At 39.7% G+C, this 25,239-nt stretch overlaps 1 protein-coding gene and 1 long non-coding RNA gene across 5 annotated transcripts in view; one reads left to right on the top strand and one right to left on the bottom strand.

Moving 5' to 3' along the window:
* Positions 1 to 25,239, bottom strand: part of LOC148152133 (uncharacterized) — a 68,063-nt gene that overhangs the window by 16,163 nt on the left and 26,661 nt on the right. For 2 of the 3 annotated variants that reach the window (XR_015757238.1, XR_015757237.1), the window contains one exon: positions 9,524 to 9,821. This is a non-coding gene — a long non-coding RNA (uncharacterized LOC148152133). Of the gene's footprint in view, positions 1 to 5,063; positions 5,345 to 9,523; positions 9,822 to 25,239 lie in introns of those variants that run through there. The other variant, XR_015757239.1, reaches the window with a different exon arrangement.
* smim14 (small integral membrane protein 14) overlaps positions 1 to 25,239 on the top strand; it is a 52,073-nt gene that overhangs the window by 15,539 nt on the left and 11,295 nt on the right. For both annotated transcript variants that reach the window (XM_043692823.2, XM_043692824.2), the window contains exon 3: positions 19,395 to 19,443. In XM_043692823.2, the coding sequence (XP_043548758.2) occupies positions 19,395 to 19,443 (49 nt within the window). The remainder of the gene's footprint in view (positions 1 to 19,394; positions 19,444 to 25,239) is intronic.

Genomic DNA, 25,239 nt, shown 5'->3' with positions numbered 1-25,239 from the left:
CTTTGTAGGCTACGTGGAACATTCCTTGTTCGAATCCTAATCTGAATCCTCCCATGATTCGTTTCCCAGTTCATCAATGACATCACACTGCTTCCCCCTCTCATAGGGAAATGATAGAATTGATAAATTTTGCTTAACATCTTGCTGTCACCTTTACCTGGTCCATCTCTGACTCCTCCCTTCCCTTCCTCAACATCTCTTTTCATTTTGGGGTTATCAGACTTTTGAACCGACCTCTCAAATGTTAATATTGATCTCTCTGCACCTTCTTTGTAATTGTAACACTATTCTGCACTCTTCTGCTAGCCTTAAGGACCTTTTTATGGTACAGTCTGCCTTTATAGCATGCAAAACAACACTTGTCACTGTATCGCAGTACATGTGAAAATAATAAATTAAATCAAATTGCACCCTGCTTCCCATAACGACACTATTCCATTCTCCAGGTTTCTCCATCTCTGTTACATCTGTTCTGATTATGCCACCTTCTGCAGCAGGGCCTCAGAAATGTTCATCTTCTTCCTCATCTAAGCATTCCCCACCACCGTGGTTGGCAGGGTCTTTAGCTGTGTCCAAACTAAGTCTGCAAGGTGTTAGAAAGGACTCTGAGGGATAGGATTTATGACCATCTGGAAGAGCATGGCTTGATTAAATGCAGTCAACACGGTTTTGTGAGGGGCAGGTCATGCCTCACAAGCCTTATCGAATTCTTCGAGGATGTGACTAGAAAAGTTGATGAGGGTCGAGCTGTGGATGTGGTGTATATGGACTTCAGCAAGGCATTTGATAAGGTTCCCCATGGTAGGCTCATTCAGAAGGTCAGGAGGAATGGGTACAGGGGAACTTAGCGGTTTGGATACAGAATTGGCTGGCCTACAGAAGACAGCGAGTGGTAGTAGAAGGAAAATATTCTGCCTGAAAGTCAGTGGTGAGTGGTGTTCCACAGGATTCTGTCCTTGTGCCTCTACTGTTTGTAATTTTTATTGATGACTCGGATGAGGGGATTGAAGGATGGGTCAGCAAGTTTGCAGACGACACAAAGGTTGGAGGTGTCGTTGACAGTATAGAGGGCTGTTGTAGGCTGCAGCGGGACATTGACAGGATGCAGAGATGGGCTGAGAGGTGGCAGATGGAGTTCAATCTGGATAAATGTGAGGACGTGCATTTTGGAAGGTCGAATTTGAAAGCTGAGTACAAGATTAAGGATAGGATTCTTGGCAGTGTGGAGGAACAGAGGGATCTTGGTGTGCAGGTACATAGATCCCTTAAAATGGCCACTCAAGTGGACAGGGTTGTTAAGAAAGCATATGGTGTTTTGGCTTTCATTAACAGGAGGATTGAGTTTAAGAGTCATGAGGTCTTGTTGCAGCTCTATAAAATTTTGGTTAGACCGCACTTGGAATACTGTGTCCAGTTCTGGTCGCCTTATTATAGGAAAGATGTGGATGCTATGGAGAGGGTTCAGAGGAGGTTTACTAGGATGCTGCCTGGACTGGAGGGCTTATCTTATGAAGAGAGGTTGACTGAGTCGGACTTTTTCATTGGAGAAAAGGAGGAGGAGAGGGGACCTAATTGAGGTATACAAGATAATGAGAGGCATAGATAAAGTCGATAGGCATAGATAAAGTCGATAGCCAGAGACTATTTCCCAGGGCAGAAATGGCTAACACGACGGGTCATAGTTTTAAGCTGGTTGGAGGAAAGTATAGAGGGGATGTCAGTGGCGGGTTCTTTACACAGAGAGTTGTGAGAGCATGGAATGCGTTGCCAGCAGCAGTTGTGGAAGCAAGGTCATTGGGGACATTTATGAGACTGCTGGACATGCATATGGTCACAGAAATTTGAGGGTGCATACATGAGGATCAATGGTCAGCACAACATCGTGGGCTGAAGGGCCTGTTCTGTGCTGTACTGTTCTATGTTCAATATTCTGTGTTCTAACACTGAGTGCCTTGCATATGATGGTTGGATTTTTACCAACAGTGGAAAAGAAGCATAGATTCTACATGCCCAACTTTCTTTTACCATAAATCTATCACTGAATTCAGTTTTTACTGCATATCCTAGATCCTCTGAGTTATATCACTAGCACGTCTGGGTGGTCTAACCTGATGGCCAAAGAGTTTGCATCAGCCAACTTTGCACAAGAATGCGGTTTTCCATTTGCCTTGGATCTCAAGGCCAGATCAAGCTGGTAGCAGATGCTGATCAGTCAGGACACTGATAGCAGTTCTGAGTAGAAGATGGTGACATGATTCATGTTCAGGGCAGCTTTGACCAAGCCTGTCATGCTGAAATCATGTTTTTATCTTTTCTGATGGAGTTGGGAAATGGTTCAATGCAACACAGTATCAGGAAAGGACAGAGAAGGCAACTCTGCCTCACTCCCTAACTCCTTTGAGCAAGCCTTTCTAATTCCTACCCGTTACAGTATTCCCCTCTAATTTTCATACCAGCCCAGCTGCGAGGGTCTTGACCATGGGCAGCAGTGACCTCTGGAAACAGCAATCTTTGCAGTGATTAGTATGCCCAAAATGATCACTGTGCACAGAGCCTTGCACATGCAGTTGGACAGCTAAGAAGGACCATTGCCCATTTGAAATTGTACTATTGATGTTGGTGTAGAGCAGTTTTATTCAATTGCAGTTCCCTCCTTAAACCTTATTTTGAAGACAATATCATATGAATATGCAATATTCTGTCAAGGACTTTCTTCGAGGTAACCTCGTATGCTGCACATAGGCAGTAATACCTCTGAATAGCATAAGGCTCTGGGATCTTCATCAGCTCAGCACAGGTGTTGTCAGGGTAGTACACCAATTCAAGAGCAGACTCTACTTGATTGACAGTGACTTTGGACAGAAAGGTTTAGTCCATGTTCAGCCGTGAGTTGGACTTCTAGTTTCTAATTTTTCCCCTTCCACTTATAGCTGAGGGTAACGATGTCTTTCTGACATGCTGTTAGCCAGAAGCATGTTCACATGCATCTCCTTAAGGTCTGGGCCAATAGTCTCACTGAGTTGAATGCCAGTCTCCTGAAAACAATAGCTCACTGGCTGTTTTATTCTTCTCCATGGACTGAAGGGCATTAGTCAGTTTGTCTAGACTTAGCAGCTTGAGCAGATTTAGGTGTTTGTCCAAACTCTTCTGCTCACTGGTATCAAAGGCACCCAGGATAGAGAAAAGGAATGGTTGAGAGGACATGCTGCCTGCCGGTTTCATATCATATAATCTATCACAACAGAATTTGTGATCTTCAATGTCAGATAATATTACTGAACCATCTTCTTTCTTCAGGCTTCTGATCACAGCTGTATACGTTTTGGAAACAGAAATGCATGTGTGCATCATTCTGTACCATGGAGCAAGTACTTGGCTGGAAGATGACCATGGAAACTTCCAAATCAAAAACTGAAGCTTACTAGTTCTTCACCTCTTGCGTTTCCTTCGTGCCCCATGACCTGCAGCTGATGCAGATTCTGCAAGATTTACTGGAGTTGGCTTATTTTCTTCTGTTCTTCTTGAATCTTTTGAATACCGTTTAAGGATGGAGAATCTCTTGATGTTTGTTTCCCATCAGAGGTTCAGAGACTGAGGCTGTTCTCCAAGCATTATAATTTCTTTTGATTTCCGTGATGGATTCTGAGGTTAACAAACTATGTTGTTCTGTCAACCCTCTCACCCTTTAGGTGATAATCGACCAGTGGAAGGCCAGAGAAGTTTGACACCATTGCATTTGACAGTGAATACTTGACACCTCAACAGGAAATCTATCTTAAACATTTGGATCCATCTGGCCTTGACTACTTCAATATCTCTGAAATACTTGTGCACCTTGATTTATTTTTCTATTAGGAGTCCAACATGATGTCCAGTTGGCTGTCGGCCCTGACTGATCATTCAGCTGCTAATGCATTTGAAGTTATTCCCCAGACAACCAGTCTAGCTTAAGCTAGTAAGAGTTACTGATAGGTGGCCATTCTTAGCACTTAAGGTGAGAAAGTGAGTGGCGATGGTCATTTTTGTTTCTCATTCCTTTCCCAACTTAAAACATTAAGGCAAGAAAGCATATAGCCTCAGTTCAGATTGAACTCTGCACAAAGCAAGGAGTAATCTAACCTACTGGGTGACCAAAAATAATTGCAGAAGTGTAATTGTATTGTTGTGGACTTGAGTCTTTGGATTCCCTGACTAGTTTCATCTCATAGCTGTACAAAGCTTGAGAGTTGAGATTACATGCCTTGTAAAATTAACCCTTCCCAACTCTCCCTGACCTTTTTTCAAACAAATCAGTGGCTGGCAATTAGCTCAATACTGCAGCATTGTTGATGGCTTTGGTTCTAATTCAGCAATGGTGCAGAAATAGGCCTGATAAAATGGTGCATTGCATGGAAAAGTGGGAGATGGACCGATGAAGAAAAGAATAATTGAATAACTTTACATCTGTTGAAAATTTAAGTGGTTAAGCATACATGTCACACTGGGATTACCAAATAAATGTGGGAAGATTATTTAGCGTGCTTTTACTCATCCATCCAATGTGAAATAGTTTTTCATTTTCCTTATAATTATTTTAAATATTTCTTGTGTCAAGTTAATGTTTCTGGAACATGTTCCTGGTGATGAGGAAAGAAAGCCCATTGTGGCAAAGGTTCAGCCTCTTTGGGCATTGCGCATTTAAAAGGAAACTCAGTGCCCCCACCTGACAAGGTTGTCTACGAGGCTTCAATGACAGATTGCCTGCTCAAAAGGAATTTAAAATTAAAGTTTTTTCTACAACCCAGTGGCATTTATAGGATCTTGATTTGCATTTATTCATGAGGCTTATACCTGTTCTACCTGTTTTCCAAACTTATTAAAGTTCCTTGTTACATTTCAAAATGTATGGGCCCCATCAACAATTTTAGCATCACTTCATTCTGTATTTTCCTCTTAGTACTTATTGTCACTTTGCTAGCAAGCACATTGTGCTTTTTCTCTTAAACCAATCCTTTAAAGACATTGGGGTTTTATGTTTGAATTTCTACTGTCTCCAGTATCAGTATTCTACCACTCCCAGGTATTTTGTATCTTGATGTACAGATGACATATTTGGTGAATCAAAGGTATAGTCGTCTTACCGTTTTCTAAACATGTCAGTTAGAATTGCTTGTTATTGCACATTGAATGTTCAACATATAATGTACAGTAAAAAAGTAACTTTTTTTCAACCATTGGCAACAAATGTGTATAAGGATTTTTTTCACTTTAATACAAGTAAACAGGCAGATGGCAGAAGTGTGGTACATTAATTAACTTCATCTGTTATGTCCTTTCCTTCTGTCTTCTGAACTATCTTTTCATTCTTTGAAAAAAGTAAACATTCAATCACCTAATACTGTTATAATATTTTTAATTTAGCACATTTGCTTCTGTTATTCTTGCATGATATTAAGCAAATAAGAATATGTCCAGAGAATTGTAAAACTGCCAATGTAACACCTTTATTTAAAAAGGAAGGAGATTAAAAATTTGAGTAATTATAGGCCAGTTAGCTTAACATTTGTCACTGGGTAAATATTAGTCTATTTCTAAAGGGTGTAAGAGAAGAGCAATTTGAAATTTGTGATCAAGCAGAGTCAGCATAGCTTCACATTTAGAAAGTCATGTCTGACAAATGTATTACAATTCCTTGAGATAACAATAGAATAGATGAGAGGATGTAATCTATTTGGATTTTCAGAAGGCGTTTGATAAGGTACCACACATTAGGCTACTTAATAAGCTAAGAGTGCATGATATTGGGACGTCGCACATTAGCATAGAAGATTGGCTAGTTAATAGAAGACTGAGTTTGGATAAACGGATCATTTCATGATGGCAATCTATAATTGATGGAGTGCCACAGAGATCAGTGCTGGGGTCACGTTATTTATGATATACAGGGCCACCCCCGAATCCGCGGAATCATTTTCCGTAATTTCGGTTACCTGCGGTTTAGCTCCCATGAGATGTTCTGGTGAACGTTCATCACATTCTTTTTACTGTATATTAATGCCTTGGGTGAGTTTGTGATGCCCAAACCAGGGGAAACAACCTCCTTGGATCTGACCTGTCAAGCCCCATAAGAACTTTGTATCCTATAGTGAAATCAGACCAGGTCTCCTCAATTTCTCCGCACAGGATGATACAGGGCGACCCCCATATCCATGGATCCGGTTACCATGCTTTCAGTTACCCGCAGTTTACTGCGGTCTGACCATATTACAGGTAACATTCCAGAACCAGGGATCTGGGCTGCCAGGAAGGTAAATTTCCCATTTAAATGATGGGTTCGCTCCTATCCGTGGTTTTGGGCTTTCACAGTAGGTCTTGGGAGTATCCCTCATGGGTATTGAGGGGAACTACTGTACCACCATCCTATGAGATGTTCTGGTGAACTTTCATCACACTTTTTTTATTGCAAATTTATCCTTCCTTCGGTAAGAACACTGAAATTTTACGCAGTATTACAAGTGCAGTCTCACCAAGGTTCTACAATTGCAGCAAAATGTATTTTTGACTTCTATGTTCAAATCTTGCAATAAAGGTTTCTCGCTGCAATTTTTATGGATCTCTTAAAACGCCAATAACAGATGCTCATGGCTATTTGCATTGATTCCCTGTGGGTTCTGATGGTCAGTTGTGGAGTTACAATGAGACATCAATAGAACCCATGTCATGCAATTACGTGAGCAAAATATGTTTGTGTGAAAAGCTTTCCTGTCATAAAGAAAACCTTGACCTATGCTGTGTCATTCATGCCCAGAGGGTGTTCAAGTTCTCTTACCAATCAGTGAAATACCTTTTGAAATGTATTCACTGTAGAAATTTAGAAAAAGTAGCAACTAATTTGCACACAGCAATGTCCTGCAACAGTAATGTGAGAATGTCCATTTGATATGATAATCTATCAATTGGAAGTTGGTGCAAAGATTTTTTTTTGCAGCTTGTTTGCATGGGCAAATTACTGCTACAGGCGTCTTTTCCCTGAGTCGATTACCTAGACATTACCTGTTTTGTGCTAAGGTTATGATAATCATCCATAAGAAGTTATCACTGAAGAAAGAGGTTGAACTAGAGAATTTGGAAAATTAGTGCTGTTTTCTCCATTCCAGAAACTTTATTTAATGATCTAATACAACTTTTGATTAAGAAAGACTCAAAGGTGAGTGCAATTCCTCTATTTGTGAAAGTAGGTGCTCTCAATCTCTGCACTTCCACTCTAGTTGCATCAACATGTGTCGATTTGGGCAGTGTCTGTAGTTTACTTTCACAAATATCATCCAAGTTTTTTGTCTCATGTTTTTCACCAATTTTAGTTGTTGTGATTGCAATAGTTGTCTGACTGTCAGTAACCTCTTAACTCCCATATGAGCATAACTTGATTGGTAACCAATCAGATTAAGTTTGCTGGACCTTTGTCAGTAAATAGATTGCAGAGTTTGTCTTCTTGAGTTATCTTTGTTTAGAATCTATACTACAGTTTCGAGTATTCTATGCAGGCCCGAGCTTCAAAATACAGGAAGAAGATTGAAGCTGATTCACTGGGATACTGCCTGGTATGAAGAACTACCAACATAAAAGGAAAAGGTTTTGTGTTGTGCTGTTCATGACTTTAGGACATTCTGCAGCCAATCTAGCATTGTTGAAGTGTAGTCACTCATGCAATGTAAGAAATATGAAGGAAAATAGGGACTTGGAATGCAGAGCTGTGAGTTGTTCAAAAAATTCATCACGTACATGATTGGAACAGAGAGGAAATCAGTGTTTATAAATAGATTGTACGATTGATTGAAGGAACATAAAACAAATAGATTCGTGAACTGGATGAGAATTTGAGATTAGGATTTTTGCTTGGGTAGAAGATAAACACTAACCTGAACTGGTTGGGCTCAGTAGTTTATTTCTATGCTGTAATTCCTTCATATGACAAATTTCATTTAATGCAGACAATTTGACATTTGTGGACTTTGGAGAAAGTGAGGACTGTAGATGCTGGAGATCTGAGTCGAGAATGTGGTGCTAGAGTTTGGTTCAGTGGGGTGAATTAGAAATAAGCACTCGATGTTTGGAATACCAGGAAGTTAAGAATTTTTTATGCAAGACTTGTCCAGGAAATGCAACATAGATCCTGCTTTGAAGGCAGATTATTTTTGGTTGAGAGCCTAACATTCATTTGTCAGGGAATTTACTCTCGTTTCCATTCAGGTTTTACTAGTTGAACCAAATGGAATGGCTGCTGACTACAACCTGGTCTCAACCTCAGAAATTTGTTCATTATTTCCCTGTAGAGACACTCACCTCTGATCAGAAAGAGAAACAAGGAAAAAATAATTATTTTTAACTCTCTAACCATTAAAATATGAAAGAATGAGGTTCTACACCAATTGATGTCTATTAGCAGTAATAAAGTTATAGCTTTGTTGAAGTGGCACTTGGATTGGAATGGATCTCACTCAGTGTCTGGAGCGAAGTTAGTTCAAAGCTCTTGTGCAAATGCAACAATATCAAAACATTCTGTGCATTTCAATGAGACAAGCAGTTTGGAAGAGTGATGAGATTTTGGAGGCAGAGTTTAGAGAATTGGGAAAGAAATTATGCTAGCAAGATCTCAAAGGTAGCTATCTCCAAATTGTTGATACCATGCAAAAGTGAATTGCTATGATCAGATGAGGAGGGGTCAGGTGGCTTTCCTATTCGCATTTCACATTTGATCCCAGCAGGTTTTTTTGACATTATATAATTGACAGTTTGGTGAGTGATGTGGAGATGCTGGTGTTGGACTGGGGGTGAACAAAGTTAAAAATCACACAACACCAGGTTATAATCCTACAGGTTTATTTGAAAGTACCATCTTCCAGAGCTCTGTTCTTCATCAGGCAGGCATTGGGCCAAGAAACAGAGGACACAGAATTTATAAGTAAAAGATCAAAGTGTCATACAACTGGTGTGATGTATTAGATAAACCTCATCTTTAATCACTTAGAATGGGGATGCAGATTTCATTTGATTAATGCATTGTTTGAGCTGAGATGTCACTTTTTTAATATACTGATAAAACCTTAAATTATCTTGAGACTGTGACTTGAAAGAAATTTAGGATTTTCATATTAATCAATCGAAACCTGCATCCCCATTCTAAGTGATTAAAGACTTAACAGCCATTTAGGTTTGTCTAATATATCACATCAATTGTGTGACACTTTGATCTCTTACTTATAAACTCTGTGTCCTATGTATCCTGCCCCACTAGCAACCTGACGAAGGAACAGCACTCTGAAAACTTGTACTTTCAGATAAACCTGTTGGAATATAACCTGGTGTTGTGTGATTTTTAACTTAATAAACTAAGTGTTTAACTGTTTTGTGTGCTATGATAAATAACATGATCAAATAACCTTTAATGTTTTATAAAGAAAAGAGGTTAGTTTTCATTTCATGTAACAACACTAATTGCACTTATAAAGTTAAATAATTTAATAAAATAATCTGGTTTTCTCACTTGCACTCCCTCTCTCAAAATTCACACACAGATGGATTACACAAGCTGATGATACTTTACGTGATTTAAAGCACACTAAAAGTAATGCAGTATGCTGCTCTTGAAGGTTGGTCAGTTTACTGTCTGTAGGATGAGTTCAGTGGTTCTGCTGTTTTCAGCATTGAGATGATTTAAAGATGTAGATTGATGATTTATGTGTTCCACTTGAGACAACAGCATTGGGTTGAGTTCGTTTTAATGTTCTGTGACATCTGGGTAGTCAAATTCAGCAGACAGAATCCAGAAACTTAGAAGCTGACTAGAGAGAAAAGAAAAATAAACAGTCAGGGTATTATTCCTTCTGTGTTTCAGTTATTTGTTTTATTTTGCAGATAAAACTGCATTGGCTTCTCTCCACAAATAAGTGATCCATCTATCATGCTATAGGTCATTTGACTGAGGTAAATTGGAATCAAAGATTGGCGGGCAAAAACTGGAACTGAACAATTAGTGAAAAATTATGTACAATTGAGGTATATGCCCACAATAGGGAAGATGGGACAAAAGATGAAGAGTGAGTTGAAGGAGAAAAAGCATGTAAATGTCAGATGTCCAGTAGATAAAATCATTGATAACCAGATTGAATGTAGAAAGTTCACAGGGTAAGTGAAAAAGCAAATTTAAAACATACAAAGAGAGAATTTAAGAAGAAACTGGCAGCTACCATTTTTAGTAAAGGGGTCCAACAGACTTCAAAGCCTTGTGAATGCTGAAGGTTGATGAAAATAGTTGATTTACGTATGGAGGCAGGGGCTGTGGCTGAGATACTTAATACACACGTTTGTCTTTGCTGTGGAGCTAGGTTGGATAAAGGTTAGTTGTACTTAAAGTTGATAACTCACCAGGTCTTGATTGGATGCTTTAGAGGATGTTGAGGAATACAAAGCAGGAAATTGCATTGGCACTGACCACTGTCTTCTGTTCCACACTAGATATAGTGGTAATACCAAAGCTGATGAATTGCAAATGTTATTTTCAAGAAGTGTCAGTGGAAAAGCTCAATAATTGGTTAAATTGGGTGGTGAGAAAGTGCTTGGTGGTAATTAGAAATAACAATAACAGTTATACTTATGAACATGGATTAACTTAAGTTTTGCTAAGGGCAAACCGCATCTGACTAACTTGGGCTCTTTGAGGGTCGACTAGAGTAATATATTTGATTAAGTGCTATATAACAAGCTTGTCAGCAAAATTGGAGCCTATGGAATAAAAGGAACAGGAGCAATATTGTTAGAAATTGGCTGCGTGATAAGAAACAAAAGTTGTGGTGAATGATATCTTCCTTTGGACTAGAGGAAGGAAATGGTAGGGGACCCCAAGGATTGCAGCAGGGATTGCTACTTTTCCAGATGTATTTTAATGACCTAGTCTTGGCTGTACAGGGCACAATTTCACAACTTGTGATTGAAACAACTTGAGTATTTTGTAAACTGGGGAGAGTGATTAAACTTTAAGAGGAAGTAGACTGGATGGTGGAATGGGGTAGACAAGTTGCAGATGAGGTTTAATCCAGAAAAGTGATGCATTTTGGTAAGAAGAATGAAAGAGATTACTGATGTATATGGCACAGAAACAGACCATTTTACCCAACTGCGCAAGTTGGTATTTATACTTAAGCTGCCTCCTTTCACATCTAAAACTATAATTGGAACCATCCATTCCATTCTCTCTTATATGCTTATCTAATTCCTTAAAAAATGCATCTACATTATTCTTTTCAAGCAGTCTGCTCTCACATTCTGCACTCTTACCACATTTTGACGTAAACAATTTTTCTTCTGAATTTGCCATGAAATTTAATGGTGACTATTTGATATCAATGGAGAAAAGAAGTTTGGGTGAAACCTTATGGCCTTTCTGTTAGTGTGTTTGGAGGTGAGAAGATCATTTAGGTATACTGGAGTCTGATCCCAGAAAAGTATCTAGTGGCACTTAATACTGATGGGTCTGTCCAGAGGAAGAAACAGCTCTCTCCAGCTGACAGTCAAGACCCCAGCTCCTCTCAAATCAAACTAATTTGCTCTGTATATATACCCAACAAAATCTTTTATTTACCTTTAAGATTTTTATTATGCCACCACTCAAATATCTTTTGAGAGAGAGGACCTGTCTGTCTATTCTTCCCTTAAATGCAAACTCTCACACTTTTGATATCTTCCTTATACATCATTTCTGCATCCTCTCCAGTATCTCCATATATTCTTTTCATAATATAGTGACAAGAGCTGCATGCCGAATTGTTAAAAGTAATCTAACCAAATGTCAATTCTGTCTCTCAAGGAAAGGAAAACAGTGCTTGGTTTGCTTTCAACAGCAATATATTTTGAAGGGTATAATTCTATCAGAAGCGCGGGAGTAGAGACACCTGGAGAGAGGCATCATGGATCATTGAAGTTGGTAGGCGATAGTTGAGCTACTGGTGAATCAAGCCCATGAGATACATAATTTATAAACTGGAACATGGTGTGCATAAACAGGACTTGATGCTTCCCAGAGATTATAGAGTCAGAGTTCTGACAGAACCATCTCACCTAGTTAATTAATGCCAGGATTAGTAACATATGGAGTCTAGGTTGGAGGATGGAGTTAGGATTTAGATGAATCATAAACCCATTGAATTCTGGAACAAGGACTTGAAATCCTACTCCAGTTCCATATTGCACCCAATTTCTTCAAGCAGTTGAAAGACAGAAGCATTTTTGACCATGTTTGGGGTTCAGGCTCGTTCATTCATTTTATTAGTACAGCAAAGAATAAGTAAAATGAGCCTCTGACAAGGCATTGCTCACAATTACTTTTTTCCCCTCTTCTCCCCACAGTCCAATCTTGCTTAAGCAAAGCCAGTGATCTGTTGAGGTAAGCTGACCAAACAGACCAGAAAGTTTTAGGTAGTGCATAACAACAATTTTGTGCTGTAGCAGACATGAGATAACGATAGCCACATATTGCAGGATAAAGGTTTGTGGGACCTTTTCCAGGAATGTTTTCACAGTGTTGATGACAATGTTATTCATTATGCGCTGAGCAGTTAATAATGGAGCGAATTTTTTAAAATGTCCAGATTACTGAACGGCATAGAAATTGTTTCTGATCATTTTAAATAACAATGAACAAAGGGTTAGTACAGATAAAGGACATTATAGTAAAGCTGACATGATGTGACTTAATCATTCAAAAATATTATTTTTCTAATGTTCTGAAAGAAATGGAGAATGTCACTTCAAAGAAGAATGTATTTTAGACTTGGATTTGCTGGGTCTTTACTAAAGCTAATCTCATTTTCTCTCCATAACTTGTACGTTTGACCACTTTAAAATGGTTATCCAATTTCTTTCCTTTGTGACACAACAGTCTGTGCCTTAATCTATTTCCCGTGGTGGCAGTTTATATTCTGACTGCTCTGCCCTGATTCTTTTTGTGTTATTAAACAGAGATAAGGAATCAAAATCTCTTTGACTGGGGAATCAGTAACTGGGGTAAGATGATCAAAACTCTTCGTAATTTTCAAAGACTTAATTAACTTTTTTTTCCCTTTGCCTCCTTTACTCTGGAACTAGATCTAGAACTTCAATTTTTATTTTTTGAGCTATAATTTTCCATTCTGGGCACATACTAGTAAAATTAACTCATATCCTTGTCAAGATTATTGTTACTAAATTAATCGTTACCTGATTAAATTCTTATCACTTAATCTAGCTGCATATACTCTATTTTCACATGCTGTTGACTTTTTTTGTTATTTTGTCTAGCTACTTACAAAATAATCTGAACGTGTAAATATATTTGAGCCCAGTACGTCACCACCCATGTCTTTCATTGCCTTTCCTTTGCGTGTTTCTTTTTCTCTCATAACAGGAAAAGGTAATTCAGCCCTTTGTTCTGTAATTCATTTGGATCATTGCAGATCTATGCTTCAGTTTCATTTATCTGCCATTGCTCTATAGTGTTCAATGACTTTACCTGCAAAGTAGTTCACGCTTATCCACACTAAATTAAATCTTTCACCAATGTAACCATTCTGCTATACAGTCCTTCACTGTTATCCTTTATTCGCCAATCTTGCTTTTGTATTCTTAATACATTTCCCTATCCTGAGTCCAAATGTTTTATATATGCAAAGGACAGTGATGTTGAAGTATCATTTCTGAGCCTTTCTCTAATTCCTGTTATCCACAAACCAACTTTATATTCATGTTACTATGTTTCCTTTATTCCAATGGTTGAATTTTTCTAAGCAGCCCTTGAGACGCTTCCTTTTTCAAATGCATTCTGAAAAATCTTTTTTAAAAAGTTACATTCTTTTTATCCAATTGATATGGTTATTCAACAAACATTTACACAGACGATGGTGCATGTATGGAATGAGCTGCCAGAGGAAATGGTAGAAGTGGGTACAATTGAAACATCTAAAAGACATTTTGAAAAATACAAGAATAGGAAAGGCTTAGAGGGATATGGGCCCAAAAGCAGGCAAATGGGACGAGTTTAGTTTGGGAAACCTGTTTGGCATGGACAATTTGGGTGAAGGGTCTGTTTCCATACTGTATGTTTCTATGAACTGGACGATCAACCATAATTGTATTGAAAAGTGAAGCAGGCTCAAATGGCCTGGTACAATTTTCTGTTTCTCTGTTAATATGGAAATAGTCTGGTACAATGGTGAGCATAACTGCCTTCTAAGCAGTGACACTGCTTTGATACCCCTCATGACTGTGATGTAATTTGCAGTGTCGTATCATGCATTTGTGCTAAATTCTGGCACTGTTGACCGATTTTCCCAGCAGGCTGGAATATTTTGCTATTTCCACTTCTTCAATGTTCCACGTCGCACAAATAAATATGAAGAATTTCCTTAGCCATTTTATTGGGTTGTCTTACTTAGTAGAGAAAGTATTTATTTGCAGCCCAGGGCAGGACTTCCTATCTGTACTATATCCTGTTTTAGCATCCTTGTAGCATTGTTATGTCTTAACTGCCAACTTTGAGGCTTTGTTTGCCTTTTGGTTCCTGACCTGCCTCTCTTAATAGGTTCTGCCTGAAGACCTGTTATGTGCCAATTATTGTACGGTCTCTTTTTAAAGCTCCCTTTCCATAAAACTGAACAGGGAGGGATATTCAGTTTTTGGGAGTTCTGGAAAGGGCTAATTACTTCCTTTTTGATTTTCATGGATAGTTTGGCTTTTAATGCAGATTTACTCATTTATGGTGTCAGTGGCCTTTTTTTTAATCCACTTGCAATATTTTTAAATTGCACCTGTTCAAATCCTTTTTCTGGAAGAAGTCAACATTTTACTGTGCTTTGAACATATACTGTTTAGAGTTTGATTAACGAATGCATTGAGAATACTAAAGACATAACTGCTGAGGCATTTAGCTAATGTTATTTAAAAGATATTAGTAAAGCACTGAGAAGCATCAATTAAATTGAAGAAATGGTTTGTCCAAACAAGTTATTACCTTTTATCATGTACCTTGTATGTATCCATTTGCTTAAAACTGCAGTTGTATTGGCCATTACTTTCATCGGGGAGCTATAGATTAGGCATGAATTGCCCCAAACATATTTTGGTAACGTACTGTTTTACAAATAGACTTCATAATAATCTATTACTGTAGGTTGTAGCATATTTACTTTATAAAATAACACTATATATTTTTTATTTTCATTGAGATCAAGTGAGAGTGACAGCTCTAGATATCAAAGCTGCATTTGACTGTGGCATCAAGGAACTCTAGCAAAAACTGGAATCAATGGGTATCAGGGGGCAAACTCTCTGGTGGTTGGAGTCACACCCAGCACATAGATGGTCATGGTTGGAGGTCAGTCATCTGAGCTCCAGAACATCTCTACAGGAATCCCTCAGGATAGTGTCCTAGGTCCAATCATCTTCAGCTGCTTCATCAATTATCTTCCCTCCATCATTAGGTCAGAAGGTGGGATGTTCACTGATGATTGCACAACGTTCAGCACCATTTGCGACTTCTCATATACTGAAGCAGTCCATGTTCAAATACAACAAGGTGTGAACGATATCCAGGCTTGTGCTGACAGGTGGCAAGTAAATTTGCGCCACACAAATGCAAGCCTATGACTATCACCAATAAGAGACGATCTAACCACTGCCCTTGACATTCAATGGTCAACTATCAACATCCTTTGAGTTATCATTGAACAGAAACTCAACTGGACTCACCAAATAAATACAGTGGCTTTGACAGCAGGTCAGAATATTGCAGTGAGTAACTCACTTCCTGAATACCCAAAGCCTGTCTGCCATTGACAAGGCACAAGTCAGGAACGTGATACAATACTTGCCTAGATGAGTCCAGCTCCAACAACACTCAAAGCTTGACACCATCTGCAACAAAGCAGCCCGCTTGATTGGCACCTCATCCACAGGCATCCACTCCCTCCACTGATGCTCAGTAACAGCAATGTGTACTATGTACAAGATGCACCACATACATTTGCCAAAGGTCCTCAGGCAGCATCTTCCAAACCCATAAACACTTCCAACTAGAAGGAAAGGGCAGCAGATATATGGGTATGCCATCACCTTCAAGTTCCCCTCCAAGCCATTCACCATTGTGACTTGGAAATGTATCGATTTTTCTTCACTGTCGCTGGGTCAAAATCCTGACGTTCCCTCCCTAATGGCATTGTGGGTCAACCCTGAGCAGGTGGACTGCAGAGGATCAAAGGCACCTCACCATCACCTTCTCAAGAGCAACTAGTAACCAGCAATAAATGAAGGCCAGCCGGTGACATGCACATCCCACAAATGAATTTTTAAAATTGACCTTTATTAAAAAGATTTAATTCCATTTGGCTGAAATTACCATTCTATATCACAAGTTTAGAAATGTAGAATTGCTAAGATACATCTGTTAAAAATTTATATAATTTTACCCATCCACGAAGTAAATTATGGGCACTGCAATGGGCTTTCTGGTCCCTGTCCCATCAAAAAGTTGACTCACTAATCATTCAATGAATTGCTTTCTGCATGGGACAGTGCAAAACTTCCGTGCCCAAATTCAAAGTGTTACAGACTGGCATGTTGCAAGGATTAGGGTGATATGCTGAGGGACTTGGTACAATTTGGGGTATAGGTGTTGCAAGATTTTATTTCTACCTAGTCTGGTCCATCAGGTTTACTCTGGATGTCAATAACCCAAGACAGTTCTAACAGCAGGATAAACCTAATTGCTCCTTCTCAAAGCAAGATACACTGCAAAAATACTTCAAAAAAAGTAATACATCAGAAGCTTACCTACACGATACTTACAATCTCAAGTGACCTAGCTTATATGGACTTGTCTGGACGATCTGACCAAAACAGGTAATCAGCTCACACTACCTCAAACTCTAGTCACTGATCAGATCACTCCTGCTCTGAGGCATGCTTTCTTATGTTCCTGTTCCATGCAAGCAACTTATGTGATCAAACCTTCACACTGTCCAGCAAACATCATGTGCAATGTGTTCCATGGTCCAGTTAATCTTTTGCTCATTTAAACAGCTGTTTGTTTTTTCTGGAAAGACGCTAATCTCTCTGCTTTAAAAGTACCTTGACCTCAGGCCAACTTGTTTCGGCTGCCCATTCCATCCTGATTCCTTGCAGCTTTTGTCGTTTAATCAACCATATGAAATTTACACAGCATGTGATCAACAATTTTGTTTTGCCTACAAATAGTACATTGCATGTTTAGTGAATTGCATTTCTTTTACATTAGACCTAACCCAGACTCTGTCACTAACTACAACATAATGTAAAACACACATCCCAATCCAGAAAACACAGAAAGATTGAAGACATCATCCAGCCAATTGACCTTTCAACAGAACAGGCTTAATATGTTTGTTTTCTCATTTTGGCTCACTGTGCAAATTTAGGAATACTATAGTGTAAATGCTGACTTTGGAAAGACCATAAAATAAAACCACAATACACAAGGGGACTGAAAATTGTGTAAAACCCCTCAGGCATTGTGTTTGACATTAAGTGAGTGGCATATAATGCATTAAAAGAAATTGATTTGTTTTTCACTCTATACAGTGTTAAGTTTTATTTACTCTTGCATGGGATGTGGATGTCAGTGGCAAAGTGCCATTTATCTATTCCTAATTGCCTTCTGAGGTGGTGAGCTGTCTACTCAAATTATTGCATTTTATCTAATGTCGGTCCAAGATTGTATTCAGCAACTGTGAAAGAACAATAATAATCCCAAGTCAAGATGGTTGGGGCTTAGAGAGACACTTGCCTTTCTAGAAGTAAAGGTTCTGGATTTAAAAGGTGCGATCAAAGAAACTTTGGTGAATAGTTGCAGCACAGAAGACCATAAGATGTAGGCCAAATGGCCTAGTTCTCCTATTGAGTCCACTTTGCAATTCAAAGAGATAATGTCTGATCTACATAGGGATAGGAGAAGGCCATTCAGCCCCTCAAGCCCACTCCATTAGTCAATGAGATAATTTGGTGTTCTGTGCCCTACCTCCATAAACTTGCTTTTGGCTCATATCCTTTAATAGCTTTGCTTAACAAAAGTTTATCTACTTCAGATTAAAATTAACAACTGATCTAGCATCAACTGTCATTTGTGGAAGACAGTTCCAAAACTTTATGACCCTTTGTATGTAGAAACGCTTCCAACATCTTTCTTGAATGGTCTGGCTCTAATTTTTAGATCATCCTCCTCTTTCCTGCCTTTTCCTATTTCTCTTGAATTCCTTAGTAATTGGAAACGAGTCTATCTCAGCCTTGAATATAGTTAATGACCTAGCCTCAGCAGTCTTCTGTGTGGTAAAGAATTATAAAGAGTCAGTACCTTCTGAGGAAAACAATGTTTTAATCTTGACTTAAATGGACTGTGCAGTGGTCATTCCTACCAGATGCCTGTGTTCCGGTAGATTGGGAGGACAAGATCATGTAGGCTTTGTCCACTCTTGGTTCTCTTGCTATATTCCTTCAGAACACTGCCAGATTAGACTATTAAAATCCCCTTCATAGTTCATTCTATGCCCTTCAATAAAATATGGAGCTGGAAAACGCACAAGTCAAGCAGCCTCAGAGGGGCAGGAAATTCGATGTTTCGGGCAGCACCCTGTTCTATTGCTCCTATGATTCTATTGCTCCTCTGATGCTGATTGACCTGCTGTGCTTTTTCCAGCTCCACATTTTATGTGTTCTGATTTTCCAACATCTGAAGTCCTCAATGTCTCCATTCTGTGCCCTTCCCATTCTTGGGGCTTCCTGCAAGTAACTTTTGAATGAGTACTGATTTGAGTACTGATTTAATCAAGGGGAAGAAATGTAAATGGGAACGTGGTATGTGATAGTCAGCAGGAAGTAGCCTTGTTCATGCTTGAACTAATACCATGAGATTTCATGAGATCCAGAATTAATGCAGATTCCACAGGCAACTGTATGTCATAGGATCTTGCCGGTGTTTGGTCTTACTTTAATTTTTAATGCTTAGACATGGGGTAAACAATGTAGGCTAATTGTGGGAAGCTTAATGTTCAATCTTGACCGCCTGCAGATCAAGATGTATAAAGCAGAGTTTTGAACATATTGGAATCTATAAAAGGTGGGTGAGAGGAAAGCAGAGAAAATGTTGGAGTGTTTAGGGCTGGAGATGAGAAAGGCACATGTGAAAATGAATGGGCTAAGGAAGACACATGCCGATGGTTTGTTTGGAAGAACGTTATAACAGATTACGAGAAACAAATCTCTCTGTATTGGAAAAGACAGTAAATAGTCAAGTCATTGACTTTGTGGTTTACAAGATTACAATCCTTTACCTTTTATTCTTTGCTCTTAAATTTCAGCTGCGACAGTCACAATCCTATTGCACAGACAACGAGTGTCTGCAAGAATGTAAGTTCTCCTTGAATTTAAATTGATCTGTCAATAATTTTGTGAAATGCCAATATGTATAATAGAAATTTGGTTGCCCTTATTTGTCTTACCAAAATGCAACACTTCTCATTTATCTAAATCTGAAAGACTTAGATCTAAATCTGAAAGACTGAAAGAATACGAGTGAACCTGATGAGTTATTATGACAATAGACATTGTTCACACCATCACTATTAGGTGAGCTTTTTACTTCAGATTTTTATTGAATTTGAATCCCACCATTGACCAGAGTGGCCTTTGAACCCATGTCCCAGATCATTTGCCTTAGATTCTGGGTTCCTCCTTAATAACATTATCACTACATTCCAAATACTGGCCTATTAGATCCAAACACAGAAATAAATTAGCTTTTTACTGACCTTGCTTTTTAATTTTTAATCTAATGGTGTAAAGAAGGTAGTAATACTTTTTGGTAGGTCTTTTAATTACTTTCATTGGTGTTCACAGCAATATGGTAGTTTCCAAATGAGATCCATATTTTGAAGCTTCCAGTCAATGTTTGATCTGAATGGGATAATGGGTTGCATCAATCGATACCACTATGACTGTAAATTAGTTGAGCTGCCCTTGATTCTTAGTGCTTAGACTAAACTAATAACCAAATTCTCAACAAGTGAGGTAATTCCATTACAACAGCTTGCAGCTTTAATAATGAAGTGGCTTGAGACATCGTGCTTAGTGTCAAAAGCTTGGCCATAGAGTCATAGAGATGTACAGCATGGAAACAGGCCCTTTGGTCCAACCCGTCCATGCCGACCAGATATCCCAACTAAATCTCGTCACACCAGCCAGCACCCGACCCATATCCCTCCAAACCCTTCCTATTCATGTACCCATCCAAATGCCTCTTAAATGTTGCAATTGTACCAGCTTCCACCACTTCCTCTGGCAGCTTATTCCAGACACGTACCACCCTCTGTGTGAAAAAGTTGCTCCTTAGGTCTTTTTCATATCTTTCCCCTCTCACCCTAAACCTATGCCATCTCGTTCTGGATTCGTCGACTCTAGGGAAAAGACTTTGCCTATTTACCCTATCCATGCCCCTCATAATTTTGCAAACCTCTATAAGGTCACCCCTCAGCCTCTAACGCTCCAGGGAAAACAGCCCCAACCTGTTCAGCCTCTCCCTATAGCTCAAATCCTCCAACCCTGGCAACATCCTTGTAAATCTTTTCTGAACGCTTTCAAGTTTCACAACATCTTTCCGATAGGAAGGAGACCAGAATTGCACGCAATATTCCAAAAGTGGCTTAACCAATGTCTTGTACAGCTGCAACATGACCTCCCAACTCCTGTACTCAATACTCTGACCAATAAAAGAAAGCATACCAAACGCCTTCTTCATTATCCTATCTACCTGTGACTCCACTTTCAAGGAGCTATGAACCTGCACTCCTGGGTCTCTTTGTTCAGCAACACTCCATAGGACCTTACCATTAAGTGTATACGTCCTGCTATTTAATCTGTTGTAATCTGAGGTAACTCTCTTCGCTGTCCACTACACCTCCAATTTTGGTGACATCTGGAAACTTACTAACTGTACCTCTTATGCTCGCATCTAAATCATTTATGTAAATTACAAAAAGTAGAGGACCCAGCACCGATCCTTGTGGCACTCCACTGGTTAGGCCTCCAGTCTGAAAAACAACCCTCCACCACCACCCTCTGTCTTCTACCTTTGAGCCAGTTATGTGTCCAAATGGCTAGTTCTCCCTGTATTCCATGAGATCTAACCTTGCTAATCAGTCTCCCTTGGGGAACTTTGTCGAACACCTTACTGAAGTCCATATCGATCACGTCTACTGCTCTGCCCTCATCAATCTTCTTTGTTACTTCTTCAAAGCCATGTTGACTATCCTGAGTCAGTCCTTGCCTTTCCAAATACATGTACATCCTGTCCCTCAGGATTCCCTCCAACAACTTGCCCACCACCAAGGTCAGGCTCACTGGGCTATAGTTCACTGGCTTGTCCTTATTACCTTTCCTAAATAATGGCAGCACGTTAGCCAACCTCCAGTCTTCCAGCACCTCACCTGTGACTATCGATGATACAAGTATCTCAGCAAGAGGCCCAGCAATCACTTCTCTAGCTTCCCATAAAGTTCTTGAGTACACTTGATCAGGTCCTGGGGATTTATCCACCTTTACCCATTTCAAGACATCCAGCACTTCCTCCTCTGTAATCTGGACATTTTGCAAGATGTCACCATCTATTTCCCTGCAGTCTATATCTTCCATATCCTTTTCCACTGTAAATACTGATGCAAAATGCTCATTTAGTATCTCCCCCATTTTCTGCGGCTCCATACAAAGGCCTCCTTGCTGATCTTTGAGTGGCCCTATTCTCTCCCTAGTTACCCTTTTGTCATAGAGTCATAGAGATGTACAGCATGGAAACAGATTAATGTATTTGTACAAACCCTTTGGATTCTCCTTAATTCAATTTGCCAAAGCTATCTCATGTCCCCTTTTTGCCCTTCTGATTTCCCTCTTAAGTATACTCCTACTTTCTTTATACTCTGAGGATTCACTCGATCTATCTTGTCTATACCTGACATATGCTTCCTTCTTTTTCTTAACCAAACTCTCAATTTCTTTAGTCATCCAATTCCCTAGACCTACCAGCGTTTCCTTTCACCCTGACAGGAATATACTTTCTTTGAATTCTCATTTCTGAAGGCTTCCCATTTTCCAGCCGTCCCTTTACCTGTGAACATCTGCCCCCAATCAGCTTTCAAAAGTTCTTGCCTAATACTGTCAAAATTGGCCTTTCTCCAATTTAGAACTTCAACTTTTAGATCTGGTCTATCCTTTTTCATCACTATTTAAAATCTAATAGAATTATGGTCGCTGGCCCCAAAGTGCTCTCCCACTGACACCTCAGTCACCTGCCCTGCCTTATTTCCCAAGAGTAGGTCAAGTTTTGCACCTTCTGTAGTAGGTACATCCACATATTGAATCAGAAAATTGTCTTGTACGCACTTAACAAATTCCTCTCCATCTAAACCCTTAACACTATGGCAGTCCCAGTCTATGTTTGGAAAGTTAAAATTCCCAACCATAACCACCCTATTATTCTTAGAGATAGCTGAGATCTCCTTACAAGTTTGTTTCTCAATTATCCTCTGACTATTAGGGGGTGTATAATACAATCCCAATAAGGTTTTAGATTAAATTACTTAGAGTGTGGAAACAGGCCCTTTGGCCCAACAAGTCCACACCGACCCTCCGAAGAGCAACCCACTCAGACTCATTGCCCTACATTTACCCCTTCACCTAACACTACGGGCAATTTAGCATGGTCAATTCACCTAGCCTACACATTTTTGGACTGTGGGAGGAAACCGGAGCACCCAGAGGTGATCATCCCTTTCTTATTTCTCAGTTCCACCCAAATAACTTCCCTGGATGTATTTCCAGTAATATCCTCCCTCAGCATAGCTGTAATCCTATTCCTTAAAAATACCACTCCCCTCCTCTCTTGCCTCCTTTTCTATCCTGGAACATTAAGCTGCCAGTCCTGCCCATCCCTGAGCCATGTTTCCGTAATTGCTGTGATATCCCAGTCCCATGTTCCTAACTATGCCCTGAGTTCATCTGTCTTCCCTGTTAGACCTCTTGCATTGAAATAAATGCAGTTTATTAGTCCTCCCTTGTCCCTGCCTGTTTGACTTGTTTCTGTTCTCAACTGTACCAGTCTCAGATTGATCTCTTTCCTCACTATCTCCCTGGGTCCCACCCCCTTCACCTCCCGAGCAGCACTCGCAAATTTCCCTGCCAGTATATTAGTACCCTTCTAATTTAGGTGCAATCCGTCCTCCTTGTACAGGTCACTTCTACCCCAAAAGAGATTCCAATGATTCAAAAATGTGAATCCTTCTCCCATACACCAGCTCCTCAGCCATGCATTCATCTGCTCTATCCTCCTATTCCTGCCCTCACTAGCTCGCAGCACTGGGAGTAATCAGATATTACTACTATCGAGGACCTCTTTTTTAAATTTCTGCCTAACTCTCTGTAATCTCCCTTCAGAATCTCAACTTTTTCCCTTCCTCTGTTGCTGGTTCTCATGTGGACAGTGATTTCTTGCTAGCCCCTCTCCCCTGTGAGAACATTCTGCACCCTCTCTGAGACATCATTGATCCTGGCACCAGGGACGCAACACACCATTCTGCTTTTTCGCTGCTGGCTACAGAAACGTCTGTCTGTACCTCGGACTATAGAATCCCCTAACACAATTGATATCTCAGAAGCCGACGTACCCCTCGTTGCATTAGAGCCAGTCTGAATACCCGAAACTTAGCTGTTCATGCTACGTTCCCCTGAGAATCCATCACCCCCTACATTTTCCAAAACAGTATACCTGTTTGAAATGGGTATATCCACAAAAGACTCCTGCACTAGCTGCCTACCTCTGTTACCTTTCCTGGAGTTAACCCATCTTTGTTATAGTATCTGAGACTTTCCCCTTTCCTATAACTGCCATCCATCACACACTGTTGCTGTTGCAAATTCCTCATTGCTTCTGTCTCTCCAACCGATCCATTCGATCTGATAAGATTTATATCCAACAACATTTATGGCAGATATAATCTGCAGTGACCCTTAAACTTCTTTAAACTCCCACATCTGACAAGATGTGGGAGTTTAAAGCTTTAAATTAAGGGGGGGTAGATATAGGACTGAAGTTAGGGGTAGGTTCTTCACTCAGCGAGTCGTAAGTTCATGGAATGCCCTGCCAGCAGCAGTGGTGGAATCTCCCTCTTTATGGGCATTTAAGCGGGCATTGGATAGGTATATGGAGGATAGTGGGTTAGTATAGGTTAGGTGGGCTTGGATCGGCGCAACATCGAGGGCCAAAGGGCCTGTACTGCGCTGTATTCTTCTATGTTCTATGTTCTATAAGTACATATCACTGCAAAGGCCATTTTTGCTCCTTCACAATCTACAGACCCAGAAAATAACACCGTCTTATTCCTCTACAAACACTGCCCCAGGTTAAATGAATAGTTATGGCTTATATTTTAAGTTTAATCAAGAGACATAGCTCCAAAAACATATAATCAAGAAAGAACCCACTCTAATCACTACTGCAGCCTTTCTGTTGGACACACTTAAAACAACGATTAACTTACCTGATTCTGTGCTGTGAACTTTGCCCAAACAGGTTCCTCCAAGATTAGTTGTGAATTTCACTATTGGTTAATTTTCCCAGACGCATTCCGATGTCCAGCAATACATGAATTCAAAACAGTAAAAGCAGTAACTGTGCAGGTTCTCTCACACTCTCTCTCTCTCCTGAACTGTCCTCTCCATGTAAGGAACTTCAGAAAATTAATGCAGATGTGGGAAAGCAGTTGTATTTCTGTTTGTTTCTTGAAATCCAGACATGTAAATGTTTGGGAATCCTTCTTGACAATTAGGGAATTGTGATACAGATCATTTCTACTGCTCAAGTAGCAAAGGAGTACATGGCAGTTTCTTGATTGTCTGTCAGTTCACGAACCTGCTGTGGCATTTGATGAGGTCATGCCTGATTGTGATCTCAACTCTACTTCTTGTCTATTGCCTATAACCTTTGACTTGCCTAATAATTAAGACTCTATTTAACGTTGTCTCAAACACATTCATTGACCTGCCTCTGGGGAAGAGAAATTCAATACCAATGAGCATTGGAGAAAGAAATTCTCATCTCCATCTTAAATGGGAGTCCACTGTGTTTGAGGGTGAGGCATCGTCTCAGCATTCACCTTG

This window comes from Chiloscyllium plagiosum, unplaced genomic scaffold, assembly GCF_037043375.1.
Source record: "Chiloscyllium plagiosum isolate Xiang-an unplaced genomic scaffold, Cpla_swu_hap1 HiC_scaffold_1, whole genome shotgun sequence".
Taxonomy (NCBI): Eukaryota; Metazoa; Chordata; class Chondrichthyes; order Orectolobiformes; family Hemiscylliidae; genus Chiloscyllium; species Chiloscyllium plagiosum.
Note: the sequence above shows the minus strand (reverse complement) of the source record. Positions and strands in the feature narration are given on the sequence as shown.